This window comes from Amblyomma maculatum, chromosome 10 (assembly GCF_055883805.1).
Source record: "Amblyomma maculatum isolate TAMU_Amacu chromosome 10, ASM5588380v1, whole genome shotgun sequence".
Lineage (NCBI taxonomy): Eukaryota > Metazoa > Arthropoda > Arachnida > Ixodida > Ixodidae > Amblyomma > Amblyomma maculatum.
Window position 1 is genome coordinate 18,724,625 of NC_139353.1, and position 16,479 is coordinate 18,741,103.

Genomic DNA, 16,479 nt, shown 5'->3' on the forward strand with positions numbered 1-16,479 from the left:
CGTGGAAAGGTTTTCAAAGAAGGGGACTAAGGAGTGTGGGGATAAACACGCGCTAAAGTAGAATGTGCGTCGAGGTTTGATTGACAAAGATCGGGTATTGTCAAATGAATGAATGAATGAAGCCTTTATTGAAGGGAAGGGATGGCTCTCGGCCGCTGTTTGGGTTCTTGGGGAGTTAGGAGGGGGGGGGGGATGGGAGTGTAACTTCGTCTTAACGGTTCTTCAAGATGTTGCTTGTTGCTTGCCATGCGGCCGATCTTCGCGCTGTAAGTCGACCTCTCTCACACTACTCGAAGCAGGCCGCTCTCACTGCCGTATGTAGCAATGGAGTGTTGTATTTCGGTGCTTGATATAACCTGACCTGCTAATTTGGGCATGTCGTCGTGTGGAATATGCATAATTTTGTTTCTTCCTCGTGAAAACGATGGACATTGCCATATAAGATGTTCTAGGTCTGCTGTACACTGTTCCTGACAGTGAGTGCATATGTTGTGTTTGAGTGTTTTGTGTCTTCGGAGAGACCACTTGTCAAGTATGTGCGGTGTGTAAGCAGCGTTTGTTATTACTTTGCTGAGAAATATCTGCTGTGGTCGAGTGAGCCCTTTCGTGTCCTCAAACACCGGCGTTGGTGTCGCTTCATGTAATCTAAGCTTACTGTCGTGTTTTATTTTGGCGCGAACATAGTGCATCATCGATCTGCCAGGGGAGCCTTTAGTGAGCATGGTTTGGTAAGGATTTTAGTCTATCGGTTTAGGCATGGAGTTGGGGTGTGGGGCATTGTACGTTTCAGCAAGCCCACCCGCTTGCGCGGCGGCCGCTTGCGCGGCTGCGTTTCCCCCGTCCATGCCAGTATGTCCCGGTGTCTATAATTTGAATTTCTATTCCAACTTCCCGCATTCCCTTCAGCCTCTTTCTGATGTCCTTGGCCACTGCGCCGTCTGTAGTTGGTGCCGTCAGCTCTGCAATCGCTGCATATGATTTGGTTAAAATTCGATATCCATTGAAGTTATCTTTTCTGGCTGCAGCGGTCGTAATGGTATTTATGGCTCCCCATATGGCAAGCAACTCGGAGTGTAAAATTGTTCCTCCAGGTAGGTGGCACGTGTGCTGTCCGTTGTGCTGAGGCGCTGGCACACACACCCATGCCACACTCACCCTTTCATTTCTAATTGCAGCGTCCGTGTAGATGTCTATTGTATTGAGTGGTCTTGTGAGGGCAGTTCTCTGTGCTAAAAGTTGCTTAGCTACCCCATTCCGCCTACTAATAGGTCGTTGTGGCCTTAGTGCGATTACCGGCGCCTCCCACGGGGGTGAAGTGTCTGTCCCCAGGGACCTCGGAGCAATGTTGATTCGGTTGTCCCATGCCATGATCTGCTGCCCTTGGGTCGTGTTTTCCAGTCGGGATCGCATTCTTATTTTTGCTTCTCTTATAATGTCATGTATGAGTGGTATGCTGACCAGCTTAAGCAGCTCTTCATTCCTCGTGTGCTTAGGAAGCCCAGTAATGGTGCGAAGAGTGGCCCTGTGTAGCTTTTCGATGTCTTTAACGTCGCGATTAGAAAACTCATACACAGGTGCCCCGTACAGAATCCTGCCGACAGCAACCGCTCTAGAGAGTGTTTGGCACGATTTTTGCCGGGCTCCACCGTATTTGTTTGAAATCCGGCGAATCATATGCAACATCGGGGTCCAGTAACGTTGCAATGTACGAATCCATTTACGAGGACTGTTGCAACTAGAAATCTGTGTCCCCAAGATTTTTGTCTGCCCATTTGCAGACGTGATGTTGTGTTGTCCAAGATTCGGTGTAATCTGCTTTTTGGCTTTTGTAGAATTCTTGCCGTCTATGCTTATGAGTTGTCTTTTCAGGTGAGAGCTGTAGCCCCAATGCTTCCAAGCTGTCAGTGAGGCTGAAGATTGCTGCTTGGAGCTCCGTCTGCATGACTTCTTCATTTGGGTAATCCACTGCTTCTGTCCATATGGTGACATCGTCTGCGTAGATGGTGAAGCGGGCCGAAGTGTCTCGCTCGAGCGCTTCTGCTACGCGAGTCATGGCCAGGTTAAAAAGCAAAGGCCCGAGGATAGAGCCCTGGGGCACGCCCCTATCCAAGTAATAGGTTCTGGGGCTCCATCCCGAAGCTTTGCCATGAAGCCTAATAGGTCTACTTTGAAGGAAGCTGCATATCCAATTGTATGCTTTTTGGCTGGGATATCTTTTTGCTAATTCTTGTAGGATTACCTGTTGGTTTACATTGTCGAATGCTTTGCGCATATCAACCGCGAGGATGTAATCTGGTGTCTGTTTGCGAGACCTGCTGTTGATTACCCTGCGCAGCAGCCAAAGGCAATCATGCGTGCCCATATTCGGACGGAATCCAGCCTGAGCTGGATGCAACCCAGGCTGTACGTATTCGATATAATGCTGTATTCTTGCGGCTATCATTCGCTCAATCAATTTGCAGATAGTGGATGTGAGAGCTATTGGCCGTAGGTTCTCTGGTTTTGTGTGGTCCTTCCCTGATTTCGGTATGGGGTATTGTGGCTGCTTGCAGGCTCCTGGCTTGCCGTTTCGACAACAATAGCGCGCTGGCGCGGGTGAAGTCATTGAAGGCGTGTGTTTGAGGAGGGACGGAGAGCTAAGACGACGTCCACTTATCGCGGGGCATGGCGCAAAGTATTAAGGGAAGAATGCGTCAAAACGACAACTTCTAATTACCATTGATAACCCTGGCATTGAAGTGACCATTCATGTACCGGATATTGACGCGTAGGCGACATGACGAAAGGCTGCATTCTTGCCTTTATTGGTTGCTCCCCACTCTGTAATGGACATATCTGGGAACAGGGTCAAGTGGTGCAGAAGAGCCCGTTGTTTGACAGGCCAATTATGGCCTCTCGGGTCACTGCATTTGCACGTTTTTATTTTTTTACCACAATCTTGAGAGAAACTGTTTCTCGTGCTCCGTGCTGTGAAAATAGTCACGCGGAGACAAGTGGTCCTCTGTAGGGGTTTCTTATTTGACATATTTGCAGCGCACTGACTGGATGGCACGGCCAATCTATTTTGTGGACATGGCTTTGTACTCATGCCCCATCAAGGTAACGTGATACTTTGATTATGAAATTTTGCACAACACACGCTTACGTTATAACCTTTATATACAAAAGCAAGTGAAGCATTCAATAGAGAACAATAACTTTTTATTTTATTTCCCTTTTTCTATCTCAAGTACAGTGAGGTTTAGAACAGAATTTACAAGTGCCACAAATCCAGACTTTTCTTCCGAAGACTGAAAATCTTTATGAAATTCTCCGAGTAGTACTGTTATCTCCGCTTGTGGAATCCTCCTAGAAAACACAGAAAAAAAGAGCAAAGTTCTGCCTGGATAACAAGAAATAATGCAATCTTCTCAGGACTTCGTAAATTCCGTTAGACATCCGTCTGTATTTCGCTCTCCTATAGAACAGTTGTTTAACATACCGTCTGCGGCGCATTTGCACTAGATATCTCAACAATGAATAGCTAAGCAATTGCAATTGATGTATAAGTGGCTATATATTTTTACTGTTGAAGCCCAGGGTTAGTTCCTGCGGGGTAAATTAAACGTGCCGTCATTCATCATATTTTTTGGCTATAACAGTGGATATTCTTTCAGTGGCAGATGTCACGATTGAACATGTTCTGTACACATTTTGTCATATGCAATGGAAGAAATCTTACGAAGCAAAAAAAAAAGAACACTTTGCGTATAAAAATGCTAGTAGCGTTGAACAAAATTGGTCTAGATTCTCTCCTATGGTTCTTTGTTAAAGTTGTGTCCTTTAGACTGCAGACTACAAAACTAGCAGTTAGCCAACGCCTGCGCTGTTTATATTTACATTCAATGTATAATATTTTTCGTGAATCAATATTTATCATAGAAGAAATTTAATCTCTTCTTTTTGGTTTACCAAATGCACAAGCAGAATCTTAGGATCTGGGCTAGAATGTGAAGTACGACTCTGTCAAGGCTGGCTCTGTGTTGTGTCTGCTCCTACCTTGAGTATTCCTTTTTCTCTAAGTATTCCTCTTTGTGTGACGTCCCATTACGCTGGATATGTTGCTTCAAAATATTCGACATTTCCTTGTAAGTCTGTAAACTAGCGATATGTGTCATTGCATGCACTACAAAGATCATGGAAATGGCGTATTGTAGACGAACAGTTAGACCACTGACGCTTGCCGGGATGTTAAGAGCTATTTTAAGGATAACTCTACTTAGAGAAATAAAAAAAATAAAATTACTGTCCACTGTCGCGAACTTTTGACGTACCTTGATCGGATAAAACATATCATTCCGAGAATTTGCGGTTATGTTGAAGCTGCAAAATTCCTTAAAACGCCGACAGCAAGCAAAATACATCCATGGGTTCTGATCACTAACTGTGCTTTACTGAAGTTTTCACTTCCGTTTACAACGAGAGATATCCTAGTTCCTCGAAAGCAATAATTAAAAGCTTGTTTTTCACCACTATTAATTATTGCTTTCGACGAACTGGGGTATCCCTCGTTGTAAACTGAAGTCAAAAATTATTTTTTCACCGCTACGTTTCGATGGAGGCGAAACGAATAGGCGTCCGTGTGCTGTGCGATGTCAGCGCACGTTAAGATCCTCAGGTGGTAGAAATTACTCCGTAGCCCTCCACTACGTCTCCTCTTTTTTAGAGCGCAGCTCTTTGGCGCTCGTTCCTGGGTTTCGCGTCGGCGTCGGCGTCGGCGTCGGCCTCGTAACCAGCGCCTCCCCACTTTCATCCCCCCAGTTCGAGCCGGCGCTAGGCAACCGAAGCCTCGCAGGAAGCGCGGAGCAGCCGGAGAACACAAGGAAAGGAAGGGGGTTTGGGGGGGGGGGGGAGGGGTCGCCGGAGGAAGCGCTATCAGCGACTGTCTGATGCCGCTGCCGCCGCTAGCGAGTCAAGACAACGTGACCGCGTAGATAATAATAATAATTGGTTCACAGGAAGGGAAAGGCGCAGTATCTGTCACACGAGTTTGTGGACACCTGAACCGCGCCGTAAGGGAAGGGATGAAGGTGGGAGTTAAAGTGTAAAGAGAGAAAGAGGAGCCGTAGTGGAGGGCTACGGAGTAATTTCGACCACTTGGGGATCTTTAACGTGCGCTGACATCGCACAGCACACGGACACCTCTTCGTATCCCGTTCCTCTCGCTCGTAACGCGTCCCACGGCTGTGACAACCTCGCGAGGCACTTGTATAGATCTCGTCTTTGAGAATCAAGCATTGGTGTACCAAGTCGAACATATATCAGTCTATTTCTCCGACCACAAAGCTTCCTTCATGACTGTCAAGAACTGTTAGGGGAGTCTTTGTTAAAGGAATACGTGTGAAAAATAAAAAAGAAATTCTGTGATAGCGCAAACATGTGTTGCTCGATTTCTTTGCCTCAATCTATCGAAAAGGTGAAACAGCTTATTTGCTGCGCTCAAATTTCGCATTAGGAAGTAACGTAATCGTCGGTAATTTTTTCTTCCCACTTTCACTCCCATCTTCCTCCCTTCATTAAAGCGCGATTGCGGTGTCCACAGAAAACAAGTGAGACAGTTACCGCGCCTTTCCCTTCCTATAAATTAATCAGTTTTTTTAAATCAGTTTTTTTTTTTCACTGCTAAATCTTAGCTATTTCTCGGAAATGTTTTATATCGTCCAATCTGTGCAGACTATAAAGGCCTATGCGCTTTTTTACGTAAAATAAGGACCAAATGTGCCATAAGTAACTTTTAAAGAGTTTAAATTCAAATCGTGAAATTCTATATCCAATCGACTTATGTTCAATATTCAAATGGTTTTATATGCTAAGGCAATAGCCGCTGAAAATGATGCTGCAGATATAAAATTGTCTCGAAATAGTGCATGCCAAGGCTATATTACTTTATTCTCACTGCACACAGTTAATAGAGAGATTTAGCTTACCGCGATCCGCCACCGTGACCCGCTACCGTAAGTGGGCGGGCGCACAAGCTGATTGGTCCCGACGCGGCAGGTCTATGTGCCGACATCCAGTATATGGCGCCATCTATCGGCGTCAAGATATCTGGGCATGTGCAGTGGAACGCGCGGTGGCGGATCACGGTAAGCTAAAACTCTCTATTAGGTACAGGCAACAGAAACCATTTGGCGCTGCCCTACCATTTTACTGTCATGCCCATCAACTGGTATAGTGTGTACTGTGTTTCACTTATGCATTTTGAGAACAAGCTGACATCAAAATATCTCAAAATTAAAGGCAGATTAGGTTCTATAATTGATACAGTGCTCATTCTCCTACAATTTAAATAAAAAAATGTTTTCGACACACTTTCGTTATTATGTGCCATGTTCACAATAAACAGAAGTTGTTAGTGTAGGAATTGCGTAACGAAAAACCAAATGTTTGAAGAGTATACAGAAGATTGATACAAGAGCATTATCCGGGCAGCAAAAAATATCCGAGTACTTTGCTGTCTACGGTAGACACATCATCTTTTATTTTGAATTGTAGATAACGATTTAAAAAGATATATATCGCTTTTACTGCGGGAAGAACCGTTCGAGTAACTCCGAAATATAAAGCAGGGTCCGCCTCTGCCTTGCGAATTCCAACTTAAGGGTTTCGGAATCGCAACAGTAGCAAAAGAGAGATATTGAGCGCCAGAATATGTTTGCGATTTGTTGTAAGGAAAGTCATACCCGCCTGCCTTTCTAGCCAATCCTGCCAATCAGTCGCAGACCAGAAAGGCTTATTCTCCGATGAAGAAATGTGGAAATTGCTTTTTTTTTTTACGAGGTTTAAAGTTCCAAAGTGACTCAGAATATAAGATGATCCGTAGTGCAGGGCTCCGGCGATTCTGATCTTGCTTTCTGCCTCTATCGAAAAGTGGTAGCAGCTGTCGAGATGAGACCCGCCACCTTGTGTTTGCAGTCGACCAGCTGAACCAGTGCGCCACAGCGCCGGGGCCAAGGAAGGAAATGCAACCCTAAAGTGTTTAAACAGCAATTTGTTAAAAGGTGGACTAATAGACTATGAACAACTAGAAATATTGATGTTATAATAAATTTGAAACAGTAACTGAAAAGGTGGAATAGTACGAATAAATGACGACACGTCTCTACAGAGGTTAGTGTTTGGTTGAAAAAAGTCCGGCATAACTGCAGTGAAATTTGTAAAAAAAAAAAAAAAGGAATTTATTTGATCGTCTTTATTGCTTGGCAAAGGTGCCAGTTTTAAAAGTTTCAGATCTTGATGATTCTATTCATTACTAATAGAGTATGAAGATACATGGTCTTTACTTACCAGAACTGTCTTAATCTCTTCCGCTATCTGCAAAAAACAGGGAGGACAATTCGCTTTAATTATTCGCAGTAATCTCTTATAAAAGAGCAGCGTACAACTCCGCCTCATTCGAACTGAGAATAGAGCATAAAATCCCAGTGATACTAGGATGATGCCTGCCAGCATCGAAGTCCTGAGGAAGGTGTGACGTCGAAAAATGAAGAGGCGCAAGGGACACTGTTGTGAGGCTCTTTCAGTGACGTGCTTGCCGTAGACTGAGCCATCAGAGGACGTATTTGAAGACAGTGCTCTAGTATGGGTAAAAAGTGGCACAAATGATAAAAATACTGGGATGAATTATCAAAATAAAATTTCCTCTTAGGAAACATTTCCTGTGCATAGAAGGGCGGAAAAGATATGATAAAAAACAATTTTGGTCCATATAAGGGAAAAGAACTATGGTTTATTCTGCGGTACACCTAGATTAGCCTGTATGCGTGTTGTTCTGTTCTGATCTAATACATTTGCAAGGAACCGCGAAAAGGGTTCCAGCGGGTCGGCTCACTGTTTGACCCACATAGCTCTGGTGACAGACGTCGTAGCAGAGGCATGAATAAACCTCTTTTCGTCAAAGTCATCGGCTGTAGTAATTTAACCTCAAGTGCGGGGTCAAAAGTAGGCGCCGCCTGCTTGTTCGCACGTGCGGCGCCCGAAGCCAGCGGTGATCGCTTCTTCTCTTCATTTTTTATTTGACACGCTTGTTTTTCACACATCTGTTAAAATTTATTCGCATCGGTACATGCCTCTCCAAATATGCAACCTTCGGCCGACAAAATTCCTCACAGCATTTCTATCCCCTACATACCCTTTTTCCTCCACCGTGGCGGTGGAGGAAAAGGGTATGTCTGCTCGTCTGGCTTGCCTCCTGGGACTTTTTCCTTAAAAATGCCCTCGACGGCTTTATGTCGCCTAGACACACCTCTGGTAACCTTCGGGTTCGCAGACAACCAAGGACGAGTTGCGATTTGTAATAAGTGCTTCGGCTACGGTTCCTCGTTGTTCCCAGGAAGCCACGGAGGAGTTAAACATGCGCGCAGTAAACGGTGTCTTACAATGGTTAATCGAGATAGCGCTCAGTAAAATCGGATCAGCGGGATTGAGGTCCAGCCATTTTCGGGTTATATCACACGAATATCTCACACTTAAAAAAAGATTCAATTTATTTCTCGCATACTGTCTTTGTTATAAATATTTGCTGAGGAGTGTAAAACGACTGCATTACTGGGCCTCTTCCGATTGCATCGCGCATTACTAGCTACCTTCTTATTCAGTTCGAATCAACAATGCCTTGCGCCTTTTGTGGAGAGCGGCAATATCGCAATATGAAGGTGCTGGCTTCCATTGCCACTCCGTCCAAATTACCCGAGTTTCTTTTAATATCCATTATTTGTAGTCGTTGTGCCGGCTTCTGTCGCACTTGTGTTTTTGCACGCTTTAGTATCACCCTGTACCAACTGGTCCTACAACTCCTACACATTTTCATTTACTGCTTACTGTTATGCTTATTATGGTCGCAAATATAAGCTACGCATTCCGAACGCTTTTCTGACGCAATGTAATAATTCGTGTAGGTAATTTCTTGCAGGCCTGCCAGTAATACAACTGGACTTAACTCAAGCCAAAGTTCTGACATTATTCTAATTGAAAAACTGAGTTTTAATTTTGAACGTAGGAGTATTTTAAACACCTTTTGTACCACACATTTTACATCACAAATTCACATCACATCTCTATTACCTAGCCAGTACTCATAAGAGTTAACCAATTGTGTTCAGTACCCATTGATGTAGGGGCACGGGTGGTTGTAGTTGTAGGTGTAAGAAAAACAGAAGTATGTTAGTCAACTCTATAGTTCTCAAGTAAAATCTTTGTTAGTGTTTAGAAACAGAGGGGAGAAGAAACCGCGTTAAGAGAGGCTTATAATTCAGAAAGCGAGTTGTCCCTTTCAGGATATTAGGTTACTGTAGACCACGCCTCGTTTTCAGGGTATGGTGATGTGCAATAACGTAGGGTAACCTTGCTAAACACTCCTGATGCATTCCAATGATAATAAAATCACCATTTACTAGTGGCAGCGCTAATGATCGAATTTCAACCGGATAGCTCTAATACAGATATTGCAGTTAAGAACTGTAGTGGAAGTCGAAAAGCTTTTCTTTCATTTCTTGTCAAATAGGCTGTGACACACATCAACCAACGCAAACTAGGCCGGAATAATTCTAATTAGTATTGATCACGCTCGCCAGAGGCGATAAAGAAAGGCCCATTACTGCTGAAATTTGATCGCGGTCCGGGTTTTTTTTCCTTGGTAATAAATGGCCAGTTTATGCCACCTACAATGGCATACCGGTTCTATGTAGTCACCAACATAGCACTTGAACTATTGAATTTATCTCTCACCTCCCACACACAGCTTACTTGCGCTGGGCCGTTATGCCGCCGCTGTCCTCAGGGCCTTTGAAAGCCGGACCTACCTTCCCCGCTTTCGCTCGAAGGTGTTTATATCTGATAGGAGCTATGCGACTGGAAGTCAACGCTTCATCCTTACATGCTTTGTGTTGTTTAACCACTAGATAGGTAATTTTTCTGGTTTGGTGTTCTGCGCATAACAGTTAGTTGTGTCCCCTACCTGAACGCTGTTGCCAAATCGACTTTGCCGTAGAGGTAATGCTCAGGACCCTGCGTTTGGCCAGAGCTAATATGAGGTGGCCTTTCGCGCCCGAACACCGAGAAACAGCGCACCGCATCGCAATAATCCCTTTGTCACACATCTCTCGCTCTTACATCGTCGGACTATAGACCCTGTTGTAAATAGCTACTCAAAGTCTATTCTTGTGTATATTTGTGGTCTAGTACACGTGATATAGCATTCACAGAATAATAACTTGAGAAAGATGTGAAAGCACAAACAGTGATTACATGTGTAGATAAGTACGGTATGAACTATCGAAGCAGAAAAAAACAAACGAAAACGGCGCGTCTGTATCATAAACTAAAGCTACACAAAAACAAGAATTCAGTACGGACGTTTTCAGTCAAGCACTGCGATATAAACTCACAGGTGAACATTAAAGTACTTGTGCTCAGCAATGCCAAAGAAAGGTTTAGCGCAACATTACTAATAACATGCAAAAGAAATGGCCTAATTTTTTCATCTCTTTTCACGAAATTCCTATGCATGAATCAACATTTCACGACATCCAAACATGTATGCATTCTTTTAAAAAAGAAACCTAAATATACATGTTCGTGGGTAAATAACTGCACTGAATTTAAGATGTACGTTAATTTTGCATTATTGACCAAGCCAATAAAGAAGCGATGAGAAGTTTACATACAAAAAAACGAACATCGCCCCATAATTACGTACTTCAGTAAAGTCTGCTTTTTCTCATAGTTAGTGCCTTTACAGCTAAGGCCAAAAGAGTCTTTCTCCAATGCGTAGCCTTCGTGGAGCATGATGCATTTCCCAGTCACTCTTCCGTGCTTCCTTCGTGAAACGCGTTTTCTTTTGCGCCGAGTGAGGCTAAGGACTGCATATATTGCGCGATGGTTTGGTCGAACCGTGTGTGGGCAAACTAGCGGTATTACAGCCGTTATTTCATGCACAAAGCCCATCGGGTGGCTCGCATCTGATGTACCACATAATACTGCAATGGTGTTGGAAGCACGCATACGCTGTACAGAAGCGACGCTGTTTCTGATGATACCTTTGTGCTGATTTTGTTTCTTGAGCTGAGAAATGTTTACACTATCCTGTACCACTCACTGCATTCCATACGCTGCAATAGGCCTGGAGGATTCAACGTAAAACCTTCATTTATCAAGAATGGTTTGTACTCACATCTCTCAGCGTGCCGATCTGGGCTCCCTGTTGAATCAAGCGAAAAGAAGGTATTTATAATTTTTCTGTTTCGTTGACGAAAACAGAACGGCAGCGTTCTAACGCGACAACAGAAAAACGAATGAGCAAACCTCGCATGCAGTGCCTAGGTTTTGTGGCTGTAAGTCTATCCTTACTCCTTGAACAAATTCGAACTCCTTTTGGCAGATCTCAGAACAGGCATTTGCCATCGGCAACACTCACTAACGCCAAATCGGCCAAGCATACTACTATCTCTAAGTTGAGAAATAAGAGCGTAGCATGAGCATTATATTGCTCTCGTGCGGGCTGACATCGCTGTGGAAGAAGAGTGGTTGGAAGGAGCATGCCTCTCTGTTTCAAACAAAAGGCCTCAGACTTCTCTGGCGAGTGCTGCTGGCTGGTTGCATAAACCAGGAACAGCGGCACAAAGACGACAGCACGAAGAATGCAAATGATGCAATCGAAAAAAAAAAAATGTTTGACAACAACTGCGAGAATAAAAGAGGCTATACCTAACGTGCCTTCTCAGAATAAAATCCGAAGTTAATGCTTTACCTCGAGGAAAAAAATGCAAGTGCCCATTCTAGCCCACGAAGCGCAGTTTTTACTCTAATAGTGCTGAAATCTTATTTTGCGCCTTAATTAAGCCTGGTCTCCATTTGATAGTTCCCGTAGATGCCTGAATATTACATTTGTTGTATCGCAATGCTGCCTTGCTGAGAATCCTACAGTCACCGTAAGATGGCAATATTTTCGGGTGAACAAAATACACCTTATTCCAGCCGAATTTTGTTCGCGAGTTTGTAGAATTGGTGTCTTAGCGAAGGAGATAGTGATGGATATAAAGTTTCGTTTTAATTCTGCTTTATATAATGCTTCTTACGTTTTTCACGAGCATAGGGCGAGCGATTGGCAGATAATAAGGGCTCCAGCGGAAAGTTCAAGGTATTCGCTGCGTTCAAGATGTATAAAAAAACAAAACAAATTAATCTGGTAATATTGTTGTGAGAGAAAGCGAATTCCAATATAAGATGTTTCGTGAGCTAAATGTATTCATTATACCAAACATTTAGAACAAGAAGGAATGAATAGGATATAAACACTTTGCCATCGCGACGAATACAGTTATGTGTATTTCCTACCGTTCTGCTGGTGGCGCATAACTGAATAACGACGAAATTCTCTACGTGAGCAGAAGGTATCTATGTGCAGAAGCAAAGATGTCATGGTCACAAGCTTTGTTTTCAGTAAAGTTGTCTCTGTTAGCAAGCACCAACATGAAATTTCATGGGTACAAGCATGGGAGCTGCGACAGGTTTTGTATTGCAGCTACCGTTCGCGTTTGCATGGAAAAAGAGCGCTATATCATTAGAGGGACCAACTGAATAAAATGCAGGGAAGAGGGTAGTAAAAACCGAAAGAGAGAGAAAAGGCACTATAAGAAAGGGAAATGAACTGCAGAAAAAGACCATTTCAAGGTACATGGAACAAAATAAAGGGACAGAGAAGTGGAGATATTTATTGTACAATTACTTGGCACGAAGAAGAGAGAATAAACACAACACAGAGGACTAATGCTAATTGCAGAGTGAGTTTGTTTTGCAAAATGTTCTTTTTAACCACACAGAAAAAAACCGAGCAGAGCAATCAAGGAGTAACCTAATCATAAGATAAAACAGCACTGTGACTCGAGCAGAGGTTAAAAGCTAGGAAAAGGTTCGAGAAGAGAAAGCAATTCCGCCGTAAGAAAGCACGCCAAAAGTAATAGTGTGAAATGTGCACCGTCTTCGTATCTTTAGGCCAGTTTCTCATGAGCTTAACTTGTCTCCTAAGAGCCAATTACTTCGAAACTGTTTTGCTAAGGAGAGAAAAAGTGGCGCCAGGTAGTACGAATGCCAACGGTCCCTGATAAATGAAAGCAGGAGGTGCGTAATACAGAGCAAAAAACGACTAAATGGATAGGAAATTAAAAATAAAGACTGACAAAACGGGTAAATGAATGGAACGAAGACAATGCAGGCGTAGTGTTATTTTATCTTTCGTTGCTATTGCACTGATCCAGCTCTCTCTCTCTTCTTCTCTATCTGTAATAAGGAATCTTCAAGATGCTATACAAAACATTATTAGATAAAGTATGGTCAGCACTCACCTTGGGGAAGAGGTCGACCTCTTGGGTCTTCTGCAAAAGGTTATAAATTACTCGCCTTAGTTGAAGGAACTCCAGTGCGAATTTTTCAGTGCAATAAATACAATCATGTGCTTAGTCGTACGTAAAATGCGATGTTTACACGTCTAGTTGTAAAACTCTAAACTTTAGGTTATGTATGGTCGTTATAGAATGACACCTGGATGAGACAGAACAATACTATCTGCAATATGAAAACGCTTCCTTGCCAGCAACCCACCAGTCATCTATTGAAGCACTAAACGTAGGCGGAGGAGGGAGCGCCTATCCCCAAAAAGGTTTTGCCCTCGCGTTTCTGCACCACTTCACGAAGAAGAACAGTAATAATAAAATATTTCTGCATCCAATATAGAGGCCACGCGCTTTTCAGGCGATGATCACGTCTATAGTGCCATATAATGAGCGTTTCACGGAAAGAATGGTAAACAAATGCTATTGTAAAAGTTTTATAAGCATTCATGTTTTCAAAACATCAGGAGGAAAAGTGACAGATTATATGTATCCGTTCATGCGCCACAAAATATCACAGTACCATTCATAACGCTGTTCTCGTGATGCATACCTTATGATACAATCCTAAAAGAGCGGAGAACGAACCCCTAAAGTAAATCATTTTCACACCTTGCGTCTTGAAAATCGCTAATTATATTACGATTGTAGGAAACATCTGCACTCTGTTTTGCTACTCACTAGAAGCCATTAAACCTTTTCACTTGTATATAGTACTGCACAAAAGAATAATTTATGAAGCACAGTCGACACTCACCTAGTCGCATATAATTACCCGCACCCGGCTCTCCTGGTAAGCGGAGGGAACAAAAAGACGGTTAACTTACTCGTCTTCGCTGCAGGAAATTTAGCACTTGAGTCATAACGCATTAATACGAAATTGGCTTCGGGAACAGCTGCACAGATAGCGGTACCAACATTTTAAATTCAGATGTCTCGTCCTACTATTTGATCAATTATGGTGTTTACATAACGGGACCATGGTGATTAGGAATATTGAGTGTACGCTACACGACAGCGGTACTAAGCTCAGAAGCCGTTAGGCCAAAGGACTACTATTACAACACAAGTTGAAGGAGAGAGTTCCTAATCTAAGATTTTGACGCGTGACGTTTCAGCCCCGATGTCTTAACAAAGGAGAATAACAGTAGAAACGAGGAGCCGTTTTATTTCCTATCCAGGTAACACGCCAAGCGCTTTTTATGCGACTGGCACTGTGGATTGAAAGATGAGGACGGCCTGAACGATAAAATTATTATTTTGAAAATGCGATTGAAAAAAATATAAACATATATTTATAAAATGTAATATTGGACATTTAGTTCTATATGCATGTTTAGTTAGTAGAGTTTATAGTAAATGTTATAGCGATATGCATTATTAATATAAACAGCGCGAACACGAAAACAAGGGACAAGAAACAAGAAAGCCACAGTCCCTTGTTTTCGTGTTCGCGCTGTTTATATTAATAATGAATAAGTACCAACTCGCCCAACAAAGTATCTTGGTATAGCGATATGCATTTGGCAAATAAAGCTGTGACGTTGGTCACCACATAAATGAATTGAAGGAACGATTGAAAGGGGCCTTTTCTTTCCAACAGATGCCAATGTGCAAGATTGCAGTTTGTGATGTTTTTTCGTTAGCACTAGTGCATGATAGAGCTCCTGTACTGAAAATACGGGATCATAGCAACGCCTTCTGCTTAAAAAGATTTCAATCTTGCTTGTGTACGTAGATTTAATCGTATTCGGTATCATTCGTGAGGAAAACATGTAAACGCACATGATCCATATAGGGCTCGATGTTGAAAATATTTATAAAGAACAGTCTTTGCTTACCTAGAAAGTAGTCTGGGACACCTTGTGGTAAAAAAAAGAAAAAAAAATACAACGAATATATTAAAAAAAAAACTTTCAGGCAACAAATTTGGTGTTTCTGTCTTGGCGCGAAGGTATGATTTCTTCAATTGTTTTGAAAAATTCGCTTAAGTTTATAAATCCAGTTACATTAGAAGGCAGCCGATTCCTTTTTCTTTTTCATGTCGCAGTTAGTGCACAGCACCCCGAGAGGCATCTCGAAAATGCATGATGTACAACCATAGTAGAACGCGGGAACAATTTCGGTCAGCTACAGTCTTAATCTGGTTCTACATAAGTGTTAGAAAAGTTGCAGTTGTAAGTGGACGTTTCACTTATAACTGGAACTTTCTTTACTTGTATGTGGAACCAGATAAAGAGTGTAGTTTCATATAGCACGTTGGTTAGTTGATCGAAGGGAGCACTAAAAGTGAAAAGCTGTCTTTAGGTTTCAATTAATCCACAAAATGTTTCTATGGGCTGGCGCGTGGCACTTGCACATGATGAAACTTACAGCGGAAATGTTGTAGACAGACCAGGCGAATATGGTTTAAAAATAAAACAGCACCAAACACACAGACGAAATAATAGAAACAGACACCACAAGCACGAATATGAGTGGTTCTGTAAGCGTACAGCCCCAGATGCCAATAATACCGATTTCATGACAATGCAGGCGTTTGTTACATTCTTCGCACATCTCATATTGTTTTTAGTTCCTTCCTTTGATTCCACACCCCAGTGGTGAATATTGAAGTGTCTGCCTCAGAGCAACCGTTATTATAGCATTAGAGATGTTAGAACTACTTTATGGCCCCACTGACACCCGGATTGCCCCATTATTGTTGATGTTGATGTTGCGGCTTTCTTCAGCTTTAAAACCTCTACAGCCGTCAACTAGAATTCAAGGGCTGCAGCTGTGCCACCCCAAAAGCTACTAATTCGCAGTTCCAGGGAATACACGAAAGCAAACCATACAGCCTCTTTTCAGTGAAACAAGAATCTATTGCATAGTTACTTTAGAACACTTACAAACTATTTTTTTTCTTGCCACGTATCAACATATTACGCCTTATCCATGCTTGACGTTTATTCCTATAACACCTATCTGCGCGTAAAATTTACCACCCCTTTTCTATTTTGATCTTGCGCTCGTGATTTAACCAAAAAGGGACTCCAGTATCAAGAAAATAAAT

At 42.7% G+C, this 16,479-nt stretch overlaps 2 protein-coding genes across 2 annotated transcripts in view; both read right to left on the reverse strand.

Moving 5' to 3' along the window:
• LOC146175741 (uncharacterized) overlaps positions 1-16,479 on the reverse strand; it is a 245,180-nt gene that overhangs the window by 54,066 nt on the left and 174,635 nt on the right. The gene's annotated exons all lie outside the window — the stretch shown is intronic.
• The window catches only part of LOC146175742 (uncharacterized), a 37,369-nt gene continuing 24,074 nt past the window's right edge, over positions 3,185-16,479 (reverse strand). Inside the window, exons 9-14 of the mRNA XM_084582111.1 lie at positions 15,266-15,286; positions 14,182-14,214; positions 13,380-13,409; positions 11,210-11,236; positions 7,327-7,353; positions 3,185-3,348 (exon numbers count right to left, since the gene is read on the reverse strand). Coding sequence (XP_084438237.1) covers positions 7,337-7,353; positions 11,210-11,236; positions 13,380-13,409; positions 14,182-14,214; positions 15,266-15,286 — 128 coding nt within the window. The 3' untranslated portion in view covers positions 3,185-3,348; positions 7,327-7,336. The remainder of the gene's footprint in view (positions 3,349-7,326; positions 7,354-11,209; positions 11,237-13,379; positions 13,410-14,181; positions 14,215-15,265; positions 15,287-16,479) is intronic.